The 17,262-nt window shown below is 37.5% G+C and overlaps 1 protein-coding gene across 1 annotated transcript in view; it reads right to left on the bottom strand.

The window, feature by feature from the left end:
- Nucleotides 1-17,262, bottom strand: part of Vamp7 (Vesicle-associated membrane protein 7) — a 120,204-nt gene that overhangs the window by 54,696 nt on the left and 48,246 nt on the right. The window contains exon 6 of the mRNA XM_090393559.1: nt 1,683-1,770. Coding sequence (XP_090249685.1) covers nt 1,683-1,770 — 88 coding nt within the window. The remainder of the gene's footprint in view (nt 1-1,682; nt 1,771-17,262) is intronic.

Genomic DNA, 17,262 nt, shown 5'->3' with positions numbered 1-17,262 from the left:
AAAATCTGGATCTTAATTATTGAAACTATTTATATTTGTGTCTTGGAGATATATTTTCTGTTGGTTAAAATATTATCTATTTCATTAAACACTTCTTCATTTGAATTTTGCCATGTCCATTTCCAATTCTTCCTTTTTTTGAAGAAGTATTCATTATGTAGAGACAGACCTCTGCTTTTAGTAAATTCTATCAAATTTTTTTCCATTTTCATTCCTGTGCCCTATTTTTCAATTGCTGCTAGATGTGCATTGCTTTCACCTACTTTAGTGTTGAAGCCACCCATCAAAATCATAAAGAATATATCATTGCTATTTAGTAGTTGGTCTAATGTTTCATAAAATGCATCTATTTCTTCCTCTGTGTGGTATGAAGTTGGTACATAAGCTTGTATAATTCTTAATTTGTAAGATCTATTTTAAGATAGAGTTTTGCAATCCTGTTTGTGACTTCTTTTATCTCTTGTAATTGATATTTTATGGAGCAGTCAAGTCAAATACTTAATTACAATAATGCTGAAGTTTCATGTTTATTGTTGTATGCATACAAGCAGTGTGACCATTCGAAAAAATGTTTGAACATTATTGATAGCATCTGAAATCTTCTTAACAGAGTTGAAAAGAAATAAAAGATATACCTGCATTTGTCATACCATGAATTTAAACACTTTGGGGAAACCAAAATTTTTCAGTGCTTAAAAACAGAGAGGAACAATGATGACTATAAATAATTGCTTCACAAACAAAGTAGGCTTACATTTCATATGATACACAATCATAGTTAGATATTAAAAAGTTTTCTACTATGTTAAACGTTTTTTTACCTTGGTTCAATTATGCATTAAAGATGCCAAGAAATTATATGCTTGGTTTTAATCCTTTACCCAAGGAAGCAAAACAAACTTGTCATCTTCCTTATACCCTCTTTTACCTTGCGGTGTCGAGGGTCCATTGATCATCGGACCTCACTCCATTTACAGGATAAGGTGGTCAGCCTTATGCTCCGGTGTATCCTATGGCCTGTAGTGTTGAGTTCTCAAGGCCAGTTTGCCTGCTTTGCGGGATGAAAAACCCCAGAATAAACTGGGGAAAAAACTCTGCTGTCCACGCCCAAGACTGGCTAATTTGGCTATGGCTGAGGAAGATCCTTCAGCTCCTCACGTCACTGACGGGAATCGAACCTAGGACACTCCTTCCCCAGGCATATGGTTGCGAAGCGCATAGCCACTAGGCAAACCGCACGGACCCAAAACAAAGTTTTGCATGTGAAATATATTCACATCTGAGCAACTTGTAAATGTTTTACACGTCTGAAAGGGTGTGCACTTTGTATTATGGGATACATACTAAGGCATGAAATCATTAATCTCTATATACAAGAAGCTCAGAGGCCCTTCCCATTATGCATAGTGTTTTACACATTCAAAAGGGCATGCGCTTTGCATTATGGGATATATACTAAGGCAGGTGATGCGAACTCATAGCCACTATATACAAGTAGCTCAGACGTGAAATATATTTCATGCACAAAACTTTGTTTTGCTTCCTTGGGTAAAGGATTAAAACCATGTATATAATTCCTTGGCATCTTTAATGTAGTTTTCTACTATACTGAAAGCAAGTCATTACTAATTTGTAAAGTATTTATAAAATGAATATATTTAACAAAAAAAAACGTATATTACCATGTGATTTGCAAGAATTCTTGAAAATTCATTATTCATTGCATATGGAAGAGCTGTTTGGGCTCTTGCACCATATGAAGTCTGAAATCTATACCATGAAAATAAAGTATTAAGAAATGCATAAGAATTTTATAATTAAATTAATATTATACTATTATATTTGCACAAGGCAAAGGAAAAGCAGAATGCTTAAAAAAATAAATAAATAAAATAAAGTCACTATTACTTTCGTGTAACAGTACAGGATATTGTAACAAAGGTCTTCCAAAGAACAGCTTTTGTTATTGTTATACAATATCTTTATTTTTATTTATTTATAATGCAGACTTATTCACAAGAATATAGTAATTTTATTACTGCAAATATTTCAACCAGAAACTAACTAGTCATCTCGGTACACAATAAATAACGGAAAAAACTCACATAGAAAGATTATTTATTAGTATAATTTTTGCCTGTGTGTTGTCACAGGCATCTTCAGTACATTAAGCTCAAAATTAAACACTAACTGACAATTCCAAAAAGCGCTACCTAAGTAGCTGGTGTAAGATAACTAAAAAGGTCAATAACTTTCCAAAAAAAAAAAAAAAAGTGGTGGCGCTTTTTGGAATTGTCAGTTAGTGTTTAATTTTGAGCTTAACGTACTGAAGATGCCTGTGACACACAGGCGAAAATTATACTAATAAATAATCTTTCTACGTGAGTTTTTTTCTGTTATTTATTGTGAACCGATATGTCTACTCACGGTTTACCTCTTTTAAAACTTATAACTAGTCATCATCAGTACATCAGCATAATCACAAGGTGAAGCTACAACAAAGAATATTAATCCTATTTACAGAGTTGAGCCACATGCCACCTAGTGGGTGGTTAGAATAAAATAAGATTATAATTAAGACCCAATAAAATAAAATTTAATTAGATAATGAAATGTTATAAATAAAATTAATTAATAATTAAAATGGGGAAACAGTGTTGCTTGCCTTTTATAAGGATGAGACTCTCCAAAATCTTGGCAATAGAGAGACAGGTAAATCTGATTTAAATTTGGGTGGTGAAGAAATGCTGCAGCACTCTCTATAAATAACTGCTCAAACCTAAACCTGCACTAGTGTAAAAGATAAGTATTGGACCATAGAATATCATGGTCAGTATCCACTCCATGCTGAGCAAGGCTTGACCATGATATCCTATGATCCAACACTCACTTTTTTTTTTACATCAGTGCAGGTTTAGGTTTGAGTAGTTTTTAAAGAGTGCTGAAGCACTTCTACACTACCTAAATTTAAATTGGAATGACTGTCTCTCTATTGTCAAGATTTGAGAGAGTCTCATCCTTATAAATGGCAAGCAATAATGTTGCCTTGTTTTAATTATTATTAATTGATACTAATTAATCGATTTTTTTTTATGTGGTTCCAACTCATGAAAGGTTATTAGTAAGCCTATAGTATATCTGTACAGTGGGTGGGCTAAGGTTTTTTTTTTTTTAAATTTTAACAATTATATATTTTTTGTATTTTTTTATTTATTTATTCATTTTTACATAGTCTGGAAAGCTCTAGAGACCAACTTTTCAAGCTACTTCAGGCCTCCAATAAGCAGGGAGGTGGTCTCACACTGGGTGATGAAATTCTTCTCCCACCTAAAGATCATCGCAAACATTTATGCCCATGGCAGGATTCGAACCCAAAACCTGTTGGTTTGAGAATGGTTATGCTGACCACTTGGCCAAACAGGCTGGTTGGTTGGTGAATAATCATCAAGTAATGATTTCCAGACAGTATCAAACTTTTCGGAGTTTTTTGGTGGTACACCATCCCATTATGGGAGAATAATATTCTAGGGAATGGTGGATTTGGAATTTGTAGTGTTAGGAGTTGCACAGCTAAAAATGTCAAGTAGAAAAACACACCTAGTCCTTTGGATGCACAGAAAATCAAAGAAGAGATCTGATCTTGTGTGGCAATACTGTCAAAGGTAAATGAATATGATTGACCTTTTTTGTGTGTGAAATAAGGCCGTACAGTATTTAGGTGGCATTGAAGTTAAAAGGTTGTCCTCCTCCTCTCATTGAAAAATAGTAAGGAAATCAGTTTAGGGAGCTCATTATCTAGCTTGGGATATTTGGGCATTGCAAGCTTTGCAGAATGAAAAAGATGGAGTAAAAAGAATAGACAGGTAGTGGAAAAGATCAGAGTGTTTCTAAGAATTCAGATCTCAACAGACTGAATTCAAGGTATGGCATTCTCTGGAAAGGAACGTCAACCTTCACAAATGCATAGCTTCCACCCTTATGACAGAACGAATCAAGCAGAATGCAGCTAAGGTTCAGGCTGCTAGATGAGGTTCTGTTAAGAATAGATCAGGTCTGGATATTGTCAAGTAGTAGTGGTAGTACACATAGTTTATATTGTGCTGAGATCACAAATGATAAAGATCTTTCCAGGCCCACCGCATGATTCACAGTTCCCCATGCATTCACTATTCTCCGATTCCCTCTGAGCATCTGGCAGAATAAGCAGCAGCAGAATTTTTTGTTAGCTGAATAGAGATTTGGTTTAGGAAAGAAGCATTTTTTTTTCCTCCAAAAAAGACTGTTTTGGTAGCATTTAAGACAACTACCCCCCCACCCATGCCAAAGAATGGTTTGAGAACCGAAAGATTTGTTAAATGAGTAGGCTAAACGAGTGCTTCACCACAATAAAGCAAAACTGAGATGATGCTTTAGATTATGTTACCTTGAATTTGTGCTTCTAATTGTGTTTGAAAGTGTTTTCTTTCCAACCTCAATACTAAATGAAAGTAGAATAGTTATTACAGTTGGCAAATAACTCTTGGCAATCCATAATTATTCTTTCAGTGACCCAGAAAACGTTCTTTCATATTGGTTGCAAGCAAGCATCTGCATGCAACACATCAAGACCCAACTATGTCTACTGCATGTGGCAAATATAGCAGCAACAAAGACTGGCAATGTTTGAATACTTTAGATACTGCTCTAAACTTAAAAGAGACTTACTCTCAAGAACACCCAACTCTCAAGATAAGATGAAACCTCTCTTCTTTGGATTACTCCACTGTCAGACCTCTCTTGCCATAGGCACATTACAACTATTGCTTCCTCGGCATCCAAAAAATTAGCATTTCTCTTTCACTCAAAGATCCATAATAAACCTTAACGATATAACTAACAACAAGAGGAAAAAATACATTTATTAAAACACTAATATTTTTCTGGTTTTCTACCCATCATCAGAGCACAATGAAACTGTGATAGGCACACAGCACTAAATTAAGTAATTTTAGAAACCATTTAAATTGTAACTGACACCAAATGTCCTTACATGGCATCCTCTGTGGGTCAGATAACTACAAAGTTAATTCAAAGAAGTCTGGCTATTAGGTCTTAAAATGAGAGTCTCCCAGATCTTTGATAAATTATCCCTCTCATGCATAAGGGCCTCATATGAGGACACATATTTTCTCTCATAATAATTATTCATTCATAATTTAGTGCTACTGTATGCATGTAGTCCTCATCTGGGGAGAACAAAGTGTTCTTAGTAACCACCAGATGGCAGGAGTTTCAACAGAATTACAGGAATACCAATCTCTCTGCAGTGCATGGTGGTATCAAGGAGGAAAAGCAAAAAGCTGCTGTTTTGTTGATTTGAATTTGGTGATTTTATGAATCTTCTGGAAAGGTTAGTATGGTTTTATATATTGTTATACCTTGTAGATGAAGTGTGAATATTTAATTTGTTCATGTTTATTACCATATTCATAAAATGAACTTGAAAACAACCTGTCCTCACATGAGGACAATATGTTTGTAAGGTTCAAAATTCAGACTCATTCAGTGCAAGTGAAAATGTAGTACTTAGGCCTTGGTAAAAACTTCCAGGTATACTATTACTATTATTAGACACCTCCAGGGAGTCCATAGACTCAGTGAGGGAAGGCACCTGCTCTACAACCATCTCCACCAACTGACCGAAACTATACCAGCACCATCCACCGGTATTTCGACAGACAATCACACACATCCATGCCCACAGCGGGATTCGAACCCACAGCCTTTTGGCTGGAGAGCGGATACACTAACTACTCAGCCAGCCAGGCTGGCAACTTCGCAGATATATGCAGACAACTTCTTCACGAGCATTCCCCTAATTAAGAAGCTAAAGGAAGATGATATTTATTATGTGGGTACACACAGAAGAAATCAACTTCAAAGTGCTGACAAGAAACTGAAAAGGATTTGCAGAAGATGGTACGAGGAAATATGTTAGTTACCATGTCCTCTGATGGTATTACTGTCACCAGATGGGTTGATAACTCAACAGTACATGTGGTATCTAGCTACTCAGGAAAGAAGCCTGTCAGTGTATGTCAGAGGTTCAGTTGGAAAGAAAAAAAGTATGTTGAAATTCCACTACCTCGCAGCATAGCTGTTTATAACAAACATATGGGTGGAGTGGACCTTATGGACTCTCTTCTGGCTTTGTTCCTGGTATCGAAATGATACCAGGAACAAACGATGGTATATGAGAATTTTTTACCATATGATGAACGTACTCATGCCTGGTAGATCAACAACAGATGCTATCTTTGGGTTACGACAGATGATGGAAAAATATCGAGAGAAACAAAGGGAGCTACATCTGGTATTTATTGATCTGGAGAAAGCATACGATAGAATGCCAAGGCAAGAAGTCTGGAGGTGTCTGAGGGAGAAGAAGGTGCCGGAGAAATATGTCAGGTTGGTGCAGGAAATGTACAGAAATGTGAAGACAAGTGTTCGGACCTGTTTGGGACAGACAGAAAGTTTTCAAGTAACAGTTGGCTTGCATCAAGGGTCAGCATTAAGTCCGTTTCTGTTTAATATTGTGATGGAGGTGGTAACAGAGGTGGTGAGAGAAGATGCACCCTGGACAATGATGTATGCAGATGACATCTTGCTGTGTGTAGATTCAAGAGAAGAAGCGGAAACTAAACTGGAAAGATGGAGAAAAGTACTGGAAGAGAGAGGTATGAGACTGAGCAGAAGTAAGACAGAGTATATGTGTTGCGCAGTGGGCGGTGGCCAGAAGACAGATCTGGAGCTGGAAGGAAATGTCATCAGGAAGGTGAGAGACTTTAGATACTTAGGTTCGACAGTGGAAGAAGATGGAGGAGCTAAGAAGGAAGTGGGATGCAGGATACAAGCAGGTTGGAGGAACTGGAGGGAGATGGCTGGAGTGTTATGCGATAAGAGGGTGCCGATCAATCTGAAAGGCAAAATTTATAGGACAGTAGTGAGGCCAGCTATGACATATGCTATAGAAACTGTGGCCCTGAGGAAAAATAACATTAGCAGGATGGAAGTAGCAGAGATGAGAATGCTTAGGTGGATGTGCGGTGTGACCAGAAAGGATCATCTGAGAAATGACTATGTCAGGGGAACAGTGAAAGTTACGAACTTAGGAGCGAAAATACAGGAGGCAAGGTTGAGATGGTTTGGTCATGTGATGAGGAGGGAGGACGAATATGTGGGAAGAAGGGTCATGCAGATGGATGTGCAAGGAAGGCGGAAGCGTGGGCGGCCAAAGAAGAGATGGAGGGAGCTGGTAGAAGAGGACTTGAAGATGAAGAACTTGGATGTGGTGACAGCCCAAGACAGGAAGGTGTGGAGGAGACTCATAACAAACAGTGACCCCACTTAAGTGGGAGAAGCTGCAGAAGAAGAAGAAGAAGATGAACGTACTCGTTTGTAATGCACGGATCATTTGGAAATGGGAAGAAAATCGGATCTGTTGGAATTCAAATCAAGAGTAGCAACTACTTTGATATATCAAGGTTTGGCTCAGCTTGGTACAAAGAAACAAGGATGCCCTTCGAGTCAGACACCAACAGCACTAAAGAAAAGCAAAACTCACTTTGTGCAACATGAGAAATGTTTTGACAGAGGTGGACACTTCCCAAAGAAGACAACAGGTGCTAATGCCAATCGTTGCAGAGATGTGCAAGAGTAAAACAAGATACATCTGTGGTAGATGTGAGGTTCCAATCTGTCCCAGAATGTTTTTGGCCTTTCTATACAAAATGAGGCAAAGAGAATAAGACTGCTCTTGATTTACATAGCTCTACTGCAAATTCTAATTGTTCTACTTTTTTGTATGTACTAAGTAATCCAAATTTTGTTCATTCATGCAGTGTTTCAGCAAAATATAAATTGGTTATATTCTGTTTTGTCATACTGGTAATGTCTTTCAATGAAATAAATTGCTTAGTCATTTCCATAGAAATTATGGCCTCTAATGGTGCATTTTTAATAACCGAGAAGGATATCCTCCACAGATGGAGGGAATACTTTGAGAGCCTTCTTAACCCAGGTGGCCCAGTAGTTGTGGACATCCAAGAGGTGCAGATTGGGGTGATGACTAGTCTCACAGCAGAAGAGGTCTATTTAGCAATAAAATCGGGCAAGGATGCTGGTGATGATGAAATTCTGCCAGAAATGCTAAAAGCCTTAAATCGAGATGGCTAACTCGAGTGTGTCAGGCTGCTTGGATATCTGGGCGAGCACCAAAGCAATGGCAGACAGGCATAATAATACCAGTCTTCAAGGAGACCAGAGCGATTGCAGCAACTATCGTGGCATCTCTCTGCTCAGCCTGCCTGGGAAAGTATATGCTAGGTGCTTGGAAGAAGGTGCAGGAGCATAGTTGAGTCAAAGTTACAGGAAGAACAATGTGGTTTTCGTCCTGGTAGAAACACAACTGACCAAATCTTCACTTTAAGGCAAGTCTTCGAGAAACCTTGGGAATATGCCAAGAATGTCTACACACGTTTTGTGGACTTGAAGAAATCATATGACTGGGTTCCTCGGGATAAGCTTTGGCAAGCAGTACAGGAGTACGGAGTGGATGGTCAACTATTAGCTGCCTTCAAGTCCCTGTATGAATGCCCGGAGTTTTGTGGCAGGGTAAACAGCACAAAGTCTGAACCTTTCACAGTCTCCGTTGGCCTCTGCCAAGGGAGTGTTCTGTCACCTCTCCTTTTCATAATATTTATGGACTGGATTGATAGGCACAGCCGAGGCAGTGAGTGTGTCAGAATTGGAAGATGTAGCATTGGACGTCTGCTTTTTGCAGATGACCAAGTTCTGCTTAGCTCTACCACAGATGACTTCCAGTGGACCCTAGATAGGTTTGTAGCTGTTTGTGCAGAAGCTGGAATGAAGATCAGTATGGCCAAAACTGAAACATTTGTGGTCTCAAGACAACCATCCCAGTGCACTCTACATGTGAGTGGAGTCCCACTGAGGCAGATGAAGTTTAAATACCTTGGGTCCATATTCACGAGTGATGGAAAGTGGGACGTAGAGCTAGATACTTGGATTGGCATCAGCAAGTGCAATATTACGGGAGCTTGGCCGTTCGGTAGTATTGAAGCGGAAGTTAAGTCAGAAGGCAAAGCTGGCTGTCTTCAATACAGTCTATGTCCCTATCCTCACCTGTGGTCATGAGAGTTGGGTAATGACTGAAAGAATGCGGACACGAATCCAAGCGGCTGAAATGAGGTTCCTTCGAGGGGTTGCAGGGCTGACAAGACTCGACAGAGTCAGAAGCTCTGCAATTCGAGAAACCCTCAATACTGAACCGTTGCTTCTCCGTGTTGAGAGATCACGGTTACGTTGGTACAGGTTCCTGGTCAGAATGCCACAAGAAAGGCTCCCCCAGCAGGCCCTCTTTGCCAAACCAGAAGGTGGGAGACCACGTGGAAAGCAAAGGACTCGCTGGATAGATTATATCCAAAACCTTGGGTGGACATGTTTGGGAGTCCCACCAGAACACCTGAACTTGGTGGCGGAGGATCGTGACCACTGGAAGTTCCTCTTGCAGCTGCTGCCAAGCAAACTCCACTCGAGGGTTTTTGGTTCTGGTTTCCTGATCACTCAGATGTTGGTCCAGTCCGCACCTACGGAGAAGTTCCAAGTGGTCGTGGGAGGTATGAGGCATCTGTCGTAGCTTACCAAGTAGGGCTAGCTATTTCCTTGGACTAGGATAGCTGTGTTATGTCGTGCAACGGAAGAACCAAGTAGATGCCGTCCATTCTGTCTAAGCTCCTGAGCCATATCGTCCTTCCCACGGAGAATCCGGCCATACAGTTTTGTAGTAGGTGACCAGATGGATAGCAGACTGAGAAGAAGCCTTGATGTTCTAGACAAGGCAGAAGAAAACATCGAGTATCATTCCAGTGACGGTAACGTAGACTCTTGTGATATATTTTTCAGTTGAGGAATTGTGTGCTTTCTAAGGAACAATTTTGTGTAGTGGACTTATTTTATGGAACTTTAGGAACAGTCTGCAACTTGGCATAGGACCATTTTGTTTGAGAACTGTCTGCTTAAAAAGGCCATGTGTTTTTATTTGGATGAATTAGTAGTAATGTGTTAAATAAGATAACTAGTGACCACGTGAGTGTAGAAAGTGTGATAAGTGTTAATGAGTTAATGTTAAGTTGCATATAGAGGTGGTCTAAGTTTGTTCATGTATTTTGTTTAGTAGTATTGAACCAAAGATCTTACTCGAGAATGATTCAGATTACTTAGTAGCAATGCTTACTTATATAATTTCTTTTATTAATAAATATGTTTCTTAATACCTGCCTGATCTGATTTAGTATATGGATTCAAACAGCCACTCATAAAGTTACTATCGAACTTAGCGGGAAGAACCCATGTGTATGATTAAAAAAAGCAGACCACGACTGCATGCAAGAATTTAGTGAACAGAGATTAGATTTTATTTTAGTTTAATTATTGTGTATCATTCTGAGAGAGCCATCCTGGATAAGAGTCTCATCTATGCTCGGTAATGGCTGGCGCAGTTAATATATAAATTTGTCAATGCTTATCAGGTGGACTGTCTCAGAAGATGTGTTAATGGTTATGTCCCATACAAGGACAAAGTAACCTAAACATTAAGTAACCTACACATGGTTAAACTATAGAGAGGCCAAAGAACTGCTTGTTTAAAAAGTGGAAAGATTTAAGTAAAAAACGAAATAAGTATAAAATAAAATTTAAAAGGGAAGGATATACGAGGGGTGCTTAAGGGTCAAAGCTGTATAACTGAGAGGAGACCGCCACATAGCCTTTCAAGGAATGTGGAGAACAGACCAGGGCTTCTGATCTAATGTCCAATCCTCACCTTCTCGTGGTGCACCCTGTTGGGTATCTACTTGGATACTGAACGAACAAGGATGGGCTGGCAATTTGGGATTTAGCCGACCAAACTGTATTCTTATTGGTTAAACCAAAATAAAAAATGATGGTACAAAATGACAAAATTTTATGCCGGCTGGAGCGTCGCCCAGTTAAACAAGGCCCCAATTCAAAAGATATATTTCGGTGATTACACCACATTTTTTTTTTATTATTCGGTTATATAAAACACTGAAATAATAGTTCCCGACAAGTTTCGTAAATCGTAGGATTTACATCTTCAGGGGGTAAATAGTATAACTTAAAGTTTAAACAAGAGAATTAATAAATACAAATCATAACCGTCTGGCTATTCATAAGTCTACGCCTGCAAGGCCCCATTATTTTCGCCAGGGAACCAGGGCGAACAGCGAAAAGTCAGCTACTGGAACAAATCTGAAAACAAACCCCAACTCAACATCACCAGAGTTAAAGATTGGTACTATCAACGTAAGAAGCCTTAATGGCAAAGAAATGGAGCTAGCTGAGGAATTAGATAAGTACCAGATCGACATAATAGGGGTGACTGAAACAAAAAAGACCAAAACTGGTGAGCTCTTTCTGAGCAATAAATACAAAATGTTATATTCGGGCAATGACAATCAAGGAAAAGAAGGAGTAGCCATAGTATTCAACACAAAAAACGAGGCTAATCTTCTTGAATTGCAGTCAGTCTCACGGAGAGTAATGTGGGCAAATATGAGAATGGGGGAATTGGACAATGAGACTTATTTGTGCCTATGGTCTCACAGAAGGTTCTATAAGGTAGAAGTGGAGAAATTTTTTGAGGCTTTAGAAAAAGCAACTGACACAATGAAAAAGGAAAAGTCGATCCTTGTTGGGGATCTAAATAGCAGAGTAGGAAATGATTGTGAGACATACAAAAATATTTTGGGAAAATTTGGAGAAAAGAACAAAGCTAATAATAATGGCAAATACCTGTTGGATTTCTGCTCAGGACATGGACTGGTTATTACTAACACCATGTTCCAACATAAAAACGTGCACAAATTCACATGGAGAGAAGAGGCTAGGAATAAGAAAAGTCTCATTGACTATGTCATTGTTGATAGTGATGTTTTCTCCCTGGTGCAGGACACCAGAGTGTACAGAGGATTTGAAATTGGAAGTGATCACTATTTAGGCTTGAGTAGGATAAAATTGAATTTCATATTGGAAAGAATAACATGTAAGAAAGTTTGAAAGCGAATAAAAGTTGAGCAGCTCTCAGAGGTGAACTGTAGACTAAAATACACAAAGATTATTGAAAAAAAAAATGAAAGAGTTTGAGAACAGGAATCAAACCTTGGAGATTCAGTGGCAAACTCTGAAGAAAACATTGATTGATTCTGCCAGAGAGGCATGTGGTGAGGTTGTCTGCAAGGATAAAAAAATCAGAACTCCCTGGTGGATACAGGAAGTTAAAGAGGCAGAGAAAGAAAAGAAGAAAGCATATCAAAAGTTCCTGTCAAATAAGTAAGCTTGTGCTCTTAGAGAATATAGAGACAAATGCAAGAATGCTAAACAGTGTGTAAAACTAGCTAAACAAAAGTCATGGGAGGACTTTGGCAAGAATATAGAAAATAAATATCAAGAAGATGGCAAAATATTCTGGAGGTTGTTGAAGAAGCTTAGAAATGGAGGAAAGAGTGCTGTAAAAGGAGTTAGAGATGATAAAGGTGACATGAAAACAGGTAGAAAAAGATATCCTTGATGTACGGAGTAATTACTTTGAAAAACTGCTAAATAAAATAAGCAGTGATGACAGCACAGCACAATGGTAAAAAACACTGACCAGGTAGCAGTCAGGAATACATATCCATACTTGAAGTAGAAAAAGCCATCAAAGGCTTGAAATGTGGAAAAGCAGCAGAAGTAGATGATATTCGACCAGAAATGTTGAAGTATGGTGGTATAAGAGTCTTACAGTGGCTGCACTGCATAGTTCAGAAAGCCTGGACAGAGGGACGAATTCCTGATGATTGGAGTAGAGCTCTCATAGTACCCATATATAAAAAGGAAAATAAAACTGAATGTGAGAATTACAGAGGTATTTCCCTACTAAGTGTTCCTGGCATGATTTATGCCAGAATACTTGAGAAACGGTTGAGAAGAATTGTGGAAGAAAAGCTTGGTGAAGAACAAGCTGGATTCAGGCCAAATAGAGGCTGTCAGGATCAGAGCTTCACTTTACGACAAATAGTCGAGAAAGCATGGGAATATAACAAAGATCTGTATTTAAGTTTTGTTGATTTGGAAAAGGCATATGACAAGGAGCCAAGAAAGAAGCTATTCAATACACTACAGTTATATGGTATCAATGGGGCATTATATCAAGCAATACTTAGTCTTTATTTGAGTTGTAAGTCAGCAGTTAGAATTGAAAGAAGTACAGGAAGATGGTTTAATGTTAAATCTGGTGTGAGACAAGGATGTACATTATCCCCTCTATTATTCATTATCTATATGGATCACATTATGAAGGAAAGTGGTATTAAACATGATATCAAAATTGGAGATGTTAATGTCAGCTCTTTGCTTTATGCAGACGACGTTATACTTCTAAATAAATCCTCTACAAGCTTGCAAGATTCCCTGACTAAATTGAATAACTGTTGTAATAGATGTGGTATGAAGGTTAGCAATAAAAAGACAGACAATGAAAATAGGCAGAATCATTGAAAATGTCAACTGCGTTGTGAACAGAGAACTTGTGGAACAAGTAAAATATTTCATCTACTTAGGCACGATTTTTAGTGAGGATGGTAAATTAAATATAGAAATAGACAACAGAATCAACAAAGTTGGTATGGTGGGAAGTCAATTGAATAAATTCATATGGAATAAGAGAGAAATTAGTCTGAACTAAATTAGCTGTATACAAGACAGTGTTCAAACCAGTTTTAACTTATGGATCTGAGAGCTGAGTCAGAAGTAAAACACTTTAGGAAAGATTAGAGACCGCAGATATGAGTCCTGGGAAAGATTAGGGGGATGAACAGATGGCATCAATGGCAATATCATATTAAAAACGAGGATATTAGGTAAGAACTTGACATTGTCAGCATCCAGGAATGCGTTAGCAGAGCTAATCTCAGGTGGTATGTCACTTAAACAGAATGGGCGAGGAAAGATTAACAAAACAAGTATTCTCTGCCAGGTTGGCAGCAAAACGACCCTGAGGAAGACCAAAATATAGGTGGATTGATACGGTACAAAGTGTCTTAGATGATAGAAATATAAGATCTGATAATGTTGGAGTCTTGACAAGTAACAGACTGATTTGGAGGAAAATTATAGATAGGAAGTTAGTAATAATGTAGTTTTTTTCATGTAGTACTATCATATCCTGTACACCCCTTGAGGGTACATGGCAGGAATTTGATGATGATGAGGATATACAAGAATATAAAGATAAAAAGAATTAAAGAATTAAAATAAATAAGAAGAAGGTATAACAACTGGCACAGTTGATAGGATTTAGATAGATAGCATATAACATTTAATATAACAAGAGATTTGAAATATCATATTCCATTAATCTCCATTTATCCAGAATTTGGAATGATTACTATCATTCTGAATTTGCCAAATAATCTAGTTAATAAAAACAGTTAAATTGTAGGACAAATTTAATTCAATTCCATACAGCCAGCCAGAATGGAGTTAATGCTTTTATTTTTGAAATTATGGATTCTACAACTGAGTTAAAATAACTCTTTTTATTATCTCGATGTTTCAATCTTCATAATCAAAATCATCATCTTGAGCATACATAAATATACAAGAAGAGCTGCATTACATTTCAAATTATATACACATAAACTCCTACCACCACCAAACACAAAAACTAGGTGTCATCAATATCCTAAAAAACAGGGCTCTGAAGATCTGCTCCAATGAACAGGCACTAAAAAACGAATTTAAAGTGATCAGCAATACTTTTCAAAAAAATGAATACAGTCAAAACATTATTAATAAAATTCTCTACAAGACCTCAAGAAAAAACAAAGACAAACCATAGTACAGTAAAACTATAACCATTCCCTACATTAAAGGGACATCATACAAAATAAACAGAGTACTACAAAAATACAACCTCAAAGCCACCTTTAAACCTCCTGCAAAATTAAGAAGCTTACTCAACTCATCCAAAGACCCACTCCCTCTGCTAGCCCACCCTGGAGTATACTGTATTTACTGCACCTGCAACATACCATACATAGGAGAAACAGGACGCACAATTCCAATCAGACAAAAAGAACATAAACGACATATCAAATATAACAATTATGGTGAAGCTGGCCTTTCTGATCATGCCCTGAACACCTTACATAGAATTGACTGGAAAAGCACTAGTTGTCTACATCACACCAAAACATGGTATGAACGAAAATTTAAGGAAGCTTGTGAGATCGTTATCAACCACCCCAATCTAAACAATAATGATGATCTAAAAATCCCATACATATGGAAGGCATATATTCGTCCCACGAATCCTTCCTCTCTAAGAACAACTATAAACAGGACTGTAGAAAATCCAGGATCCTAAATCTAAAATAACAGCTTTAATACTAAATATAGGACATCACTGTTAAAGAAAAAATTTATAATAAAGAATGTTTAATCGTGTTGTAATTTATAATTTTTTTTTTTTAATCAAAAATAACAATTGTAATAATAGAAATAGGACATCACTGTTACTGGAAGGAAAACCATCTGTAAGCAAGAATGTTTATTCATGTAATCATAAATTAAATCTAGCTTGATGCAATTTTTTTTCCCTCACTAGAGGTCAGGCCAGTGAGTAGCATGTGATCAAATCATTGTTTCTCTAGCTTACAGTTTGAAATGCTCCAGATGATGATCTTGATATGAAGATCAAAACGTCAAGATAATAAAAAGAGTTATCTTAACACAGTTGTAGAATCCATAATTTCAAAAACGAATGCTGATCACCGTGTAAAACTAAAAGAAAGGAGTTAATGCTTTGTATAACTTAAAAACATTTTGTCAAATGTTGTACATGCAAATGATCTGATTGAAATGAAAACAGAAACAGCTTGACATGTGGTGAAGTTTCCAAACACTGAATTTCAATAAAATCTGTCAAGCCCAAGATTAACTTACACTTCATAGATAGATAAAAATTAACAGGTGCTTATGCATTTTGTCACTTACTATTATTAAGTGAGACCAACAAAACATCATGGTAAGCAAAAATTATACAGCATGTTTCAAAATAAAGTATTCCTATCCAGGGCAATTTGTAGAGAGAACCAGTACATGAAATGTCCTCTAACTTGGTGGGTACCTTAACCTGCCAAGTTTGAACCATTTTAGTTCAAAGGATGACCAATAGGGGGAAATATGGTGCTGTGAAAATTACATGAATGTGAACTGGAGAGTATGAAATTGTGAAATGATTCAGAGTCAATGACAAACAAAGTTATTTGATTATTTTATGAAATAAGTAAAATAAACATCATGTGATACAAAAAATATATCACACAGGGCTGACATGTGTAAGGAGCTGTCATGGAGATCCAGATGATCACTGGAGGTGATGTTCAATGTTCTGGTCTTTGTGCAAGACCAATAGCTGATACAGCCACACAGCATTATCTACTGTGGAACACAACTGATCAGTTAAAAGGTTTAGCATATGATGTGCAATTTTGTCTTTCAAATTTTCCAGGTAAAGAACTTTGCCCCAATACATCTTTGCTTTTGAAGTAACCCTAATGCCAAAAGTTGTAGGGGTTAATGTCTAGTGAATGTGGTGATCATTTCACAGAAAATAAGTAACTGATTACTCTATCCTCTGTTGACATAATGTCACGTCCTGCATCAGCACTGTTGTATTCAGGCATCCTCTCTGCTGCAGTTACGGATTGACAAAAGTGCTCAACATGTCCCAACAATGTGTGGTTATGACTGTGTGGGTCACAGGTTCAGTTAATTGAATTTCTTCAAAGAAAAACAGCCCAATAATGAACTTGGTTGCAAATCCTATCCATACTATCCTATCCATATCTATACCCATACTATCCATATCCATACTATCCTATCCATATCTATACCCATACTATCCATATCCATACTATCCTATCCATATCTTGAGCAAATATAAGGAAACTTGTTAAAATATGCAGGGATTCTCTGTAGCCCAGATGTGGCAGTTTTGAGTGTTTACTGTTCCACAAACAGGAAAATGCACTTCATCATTCCTTAGGAAGTTCCAAGGTCAATGCCCATCCATGTGTACCAGAAATGTCAAAGTTTCTTGGATGCTGGCATCTCCCGTTTGCAACTCTTGGCTGTGGC

This window comes from Typopeltis vanoorti, chromosome 6 (assembly GCF_054136105.1).
Source record: "Typopeltis vanoorti isolate ZY-2024b chromosome 6, IOZ_Tvanoo_1.0, whole genome shotgun sequence".
NCBI lineage: Eukaryota > Metazoa > Arthropoda > Arachnida > Uropygi > Thelyphonidae > Typopeltis > Typopeltis vanoorti.
Note: the sequence above shows the minus strand (reverse complement) of the source record. Positions and strands in the feature narration are given on the sequence as shown.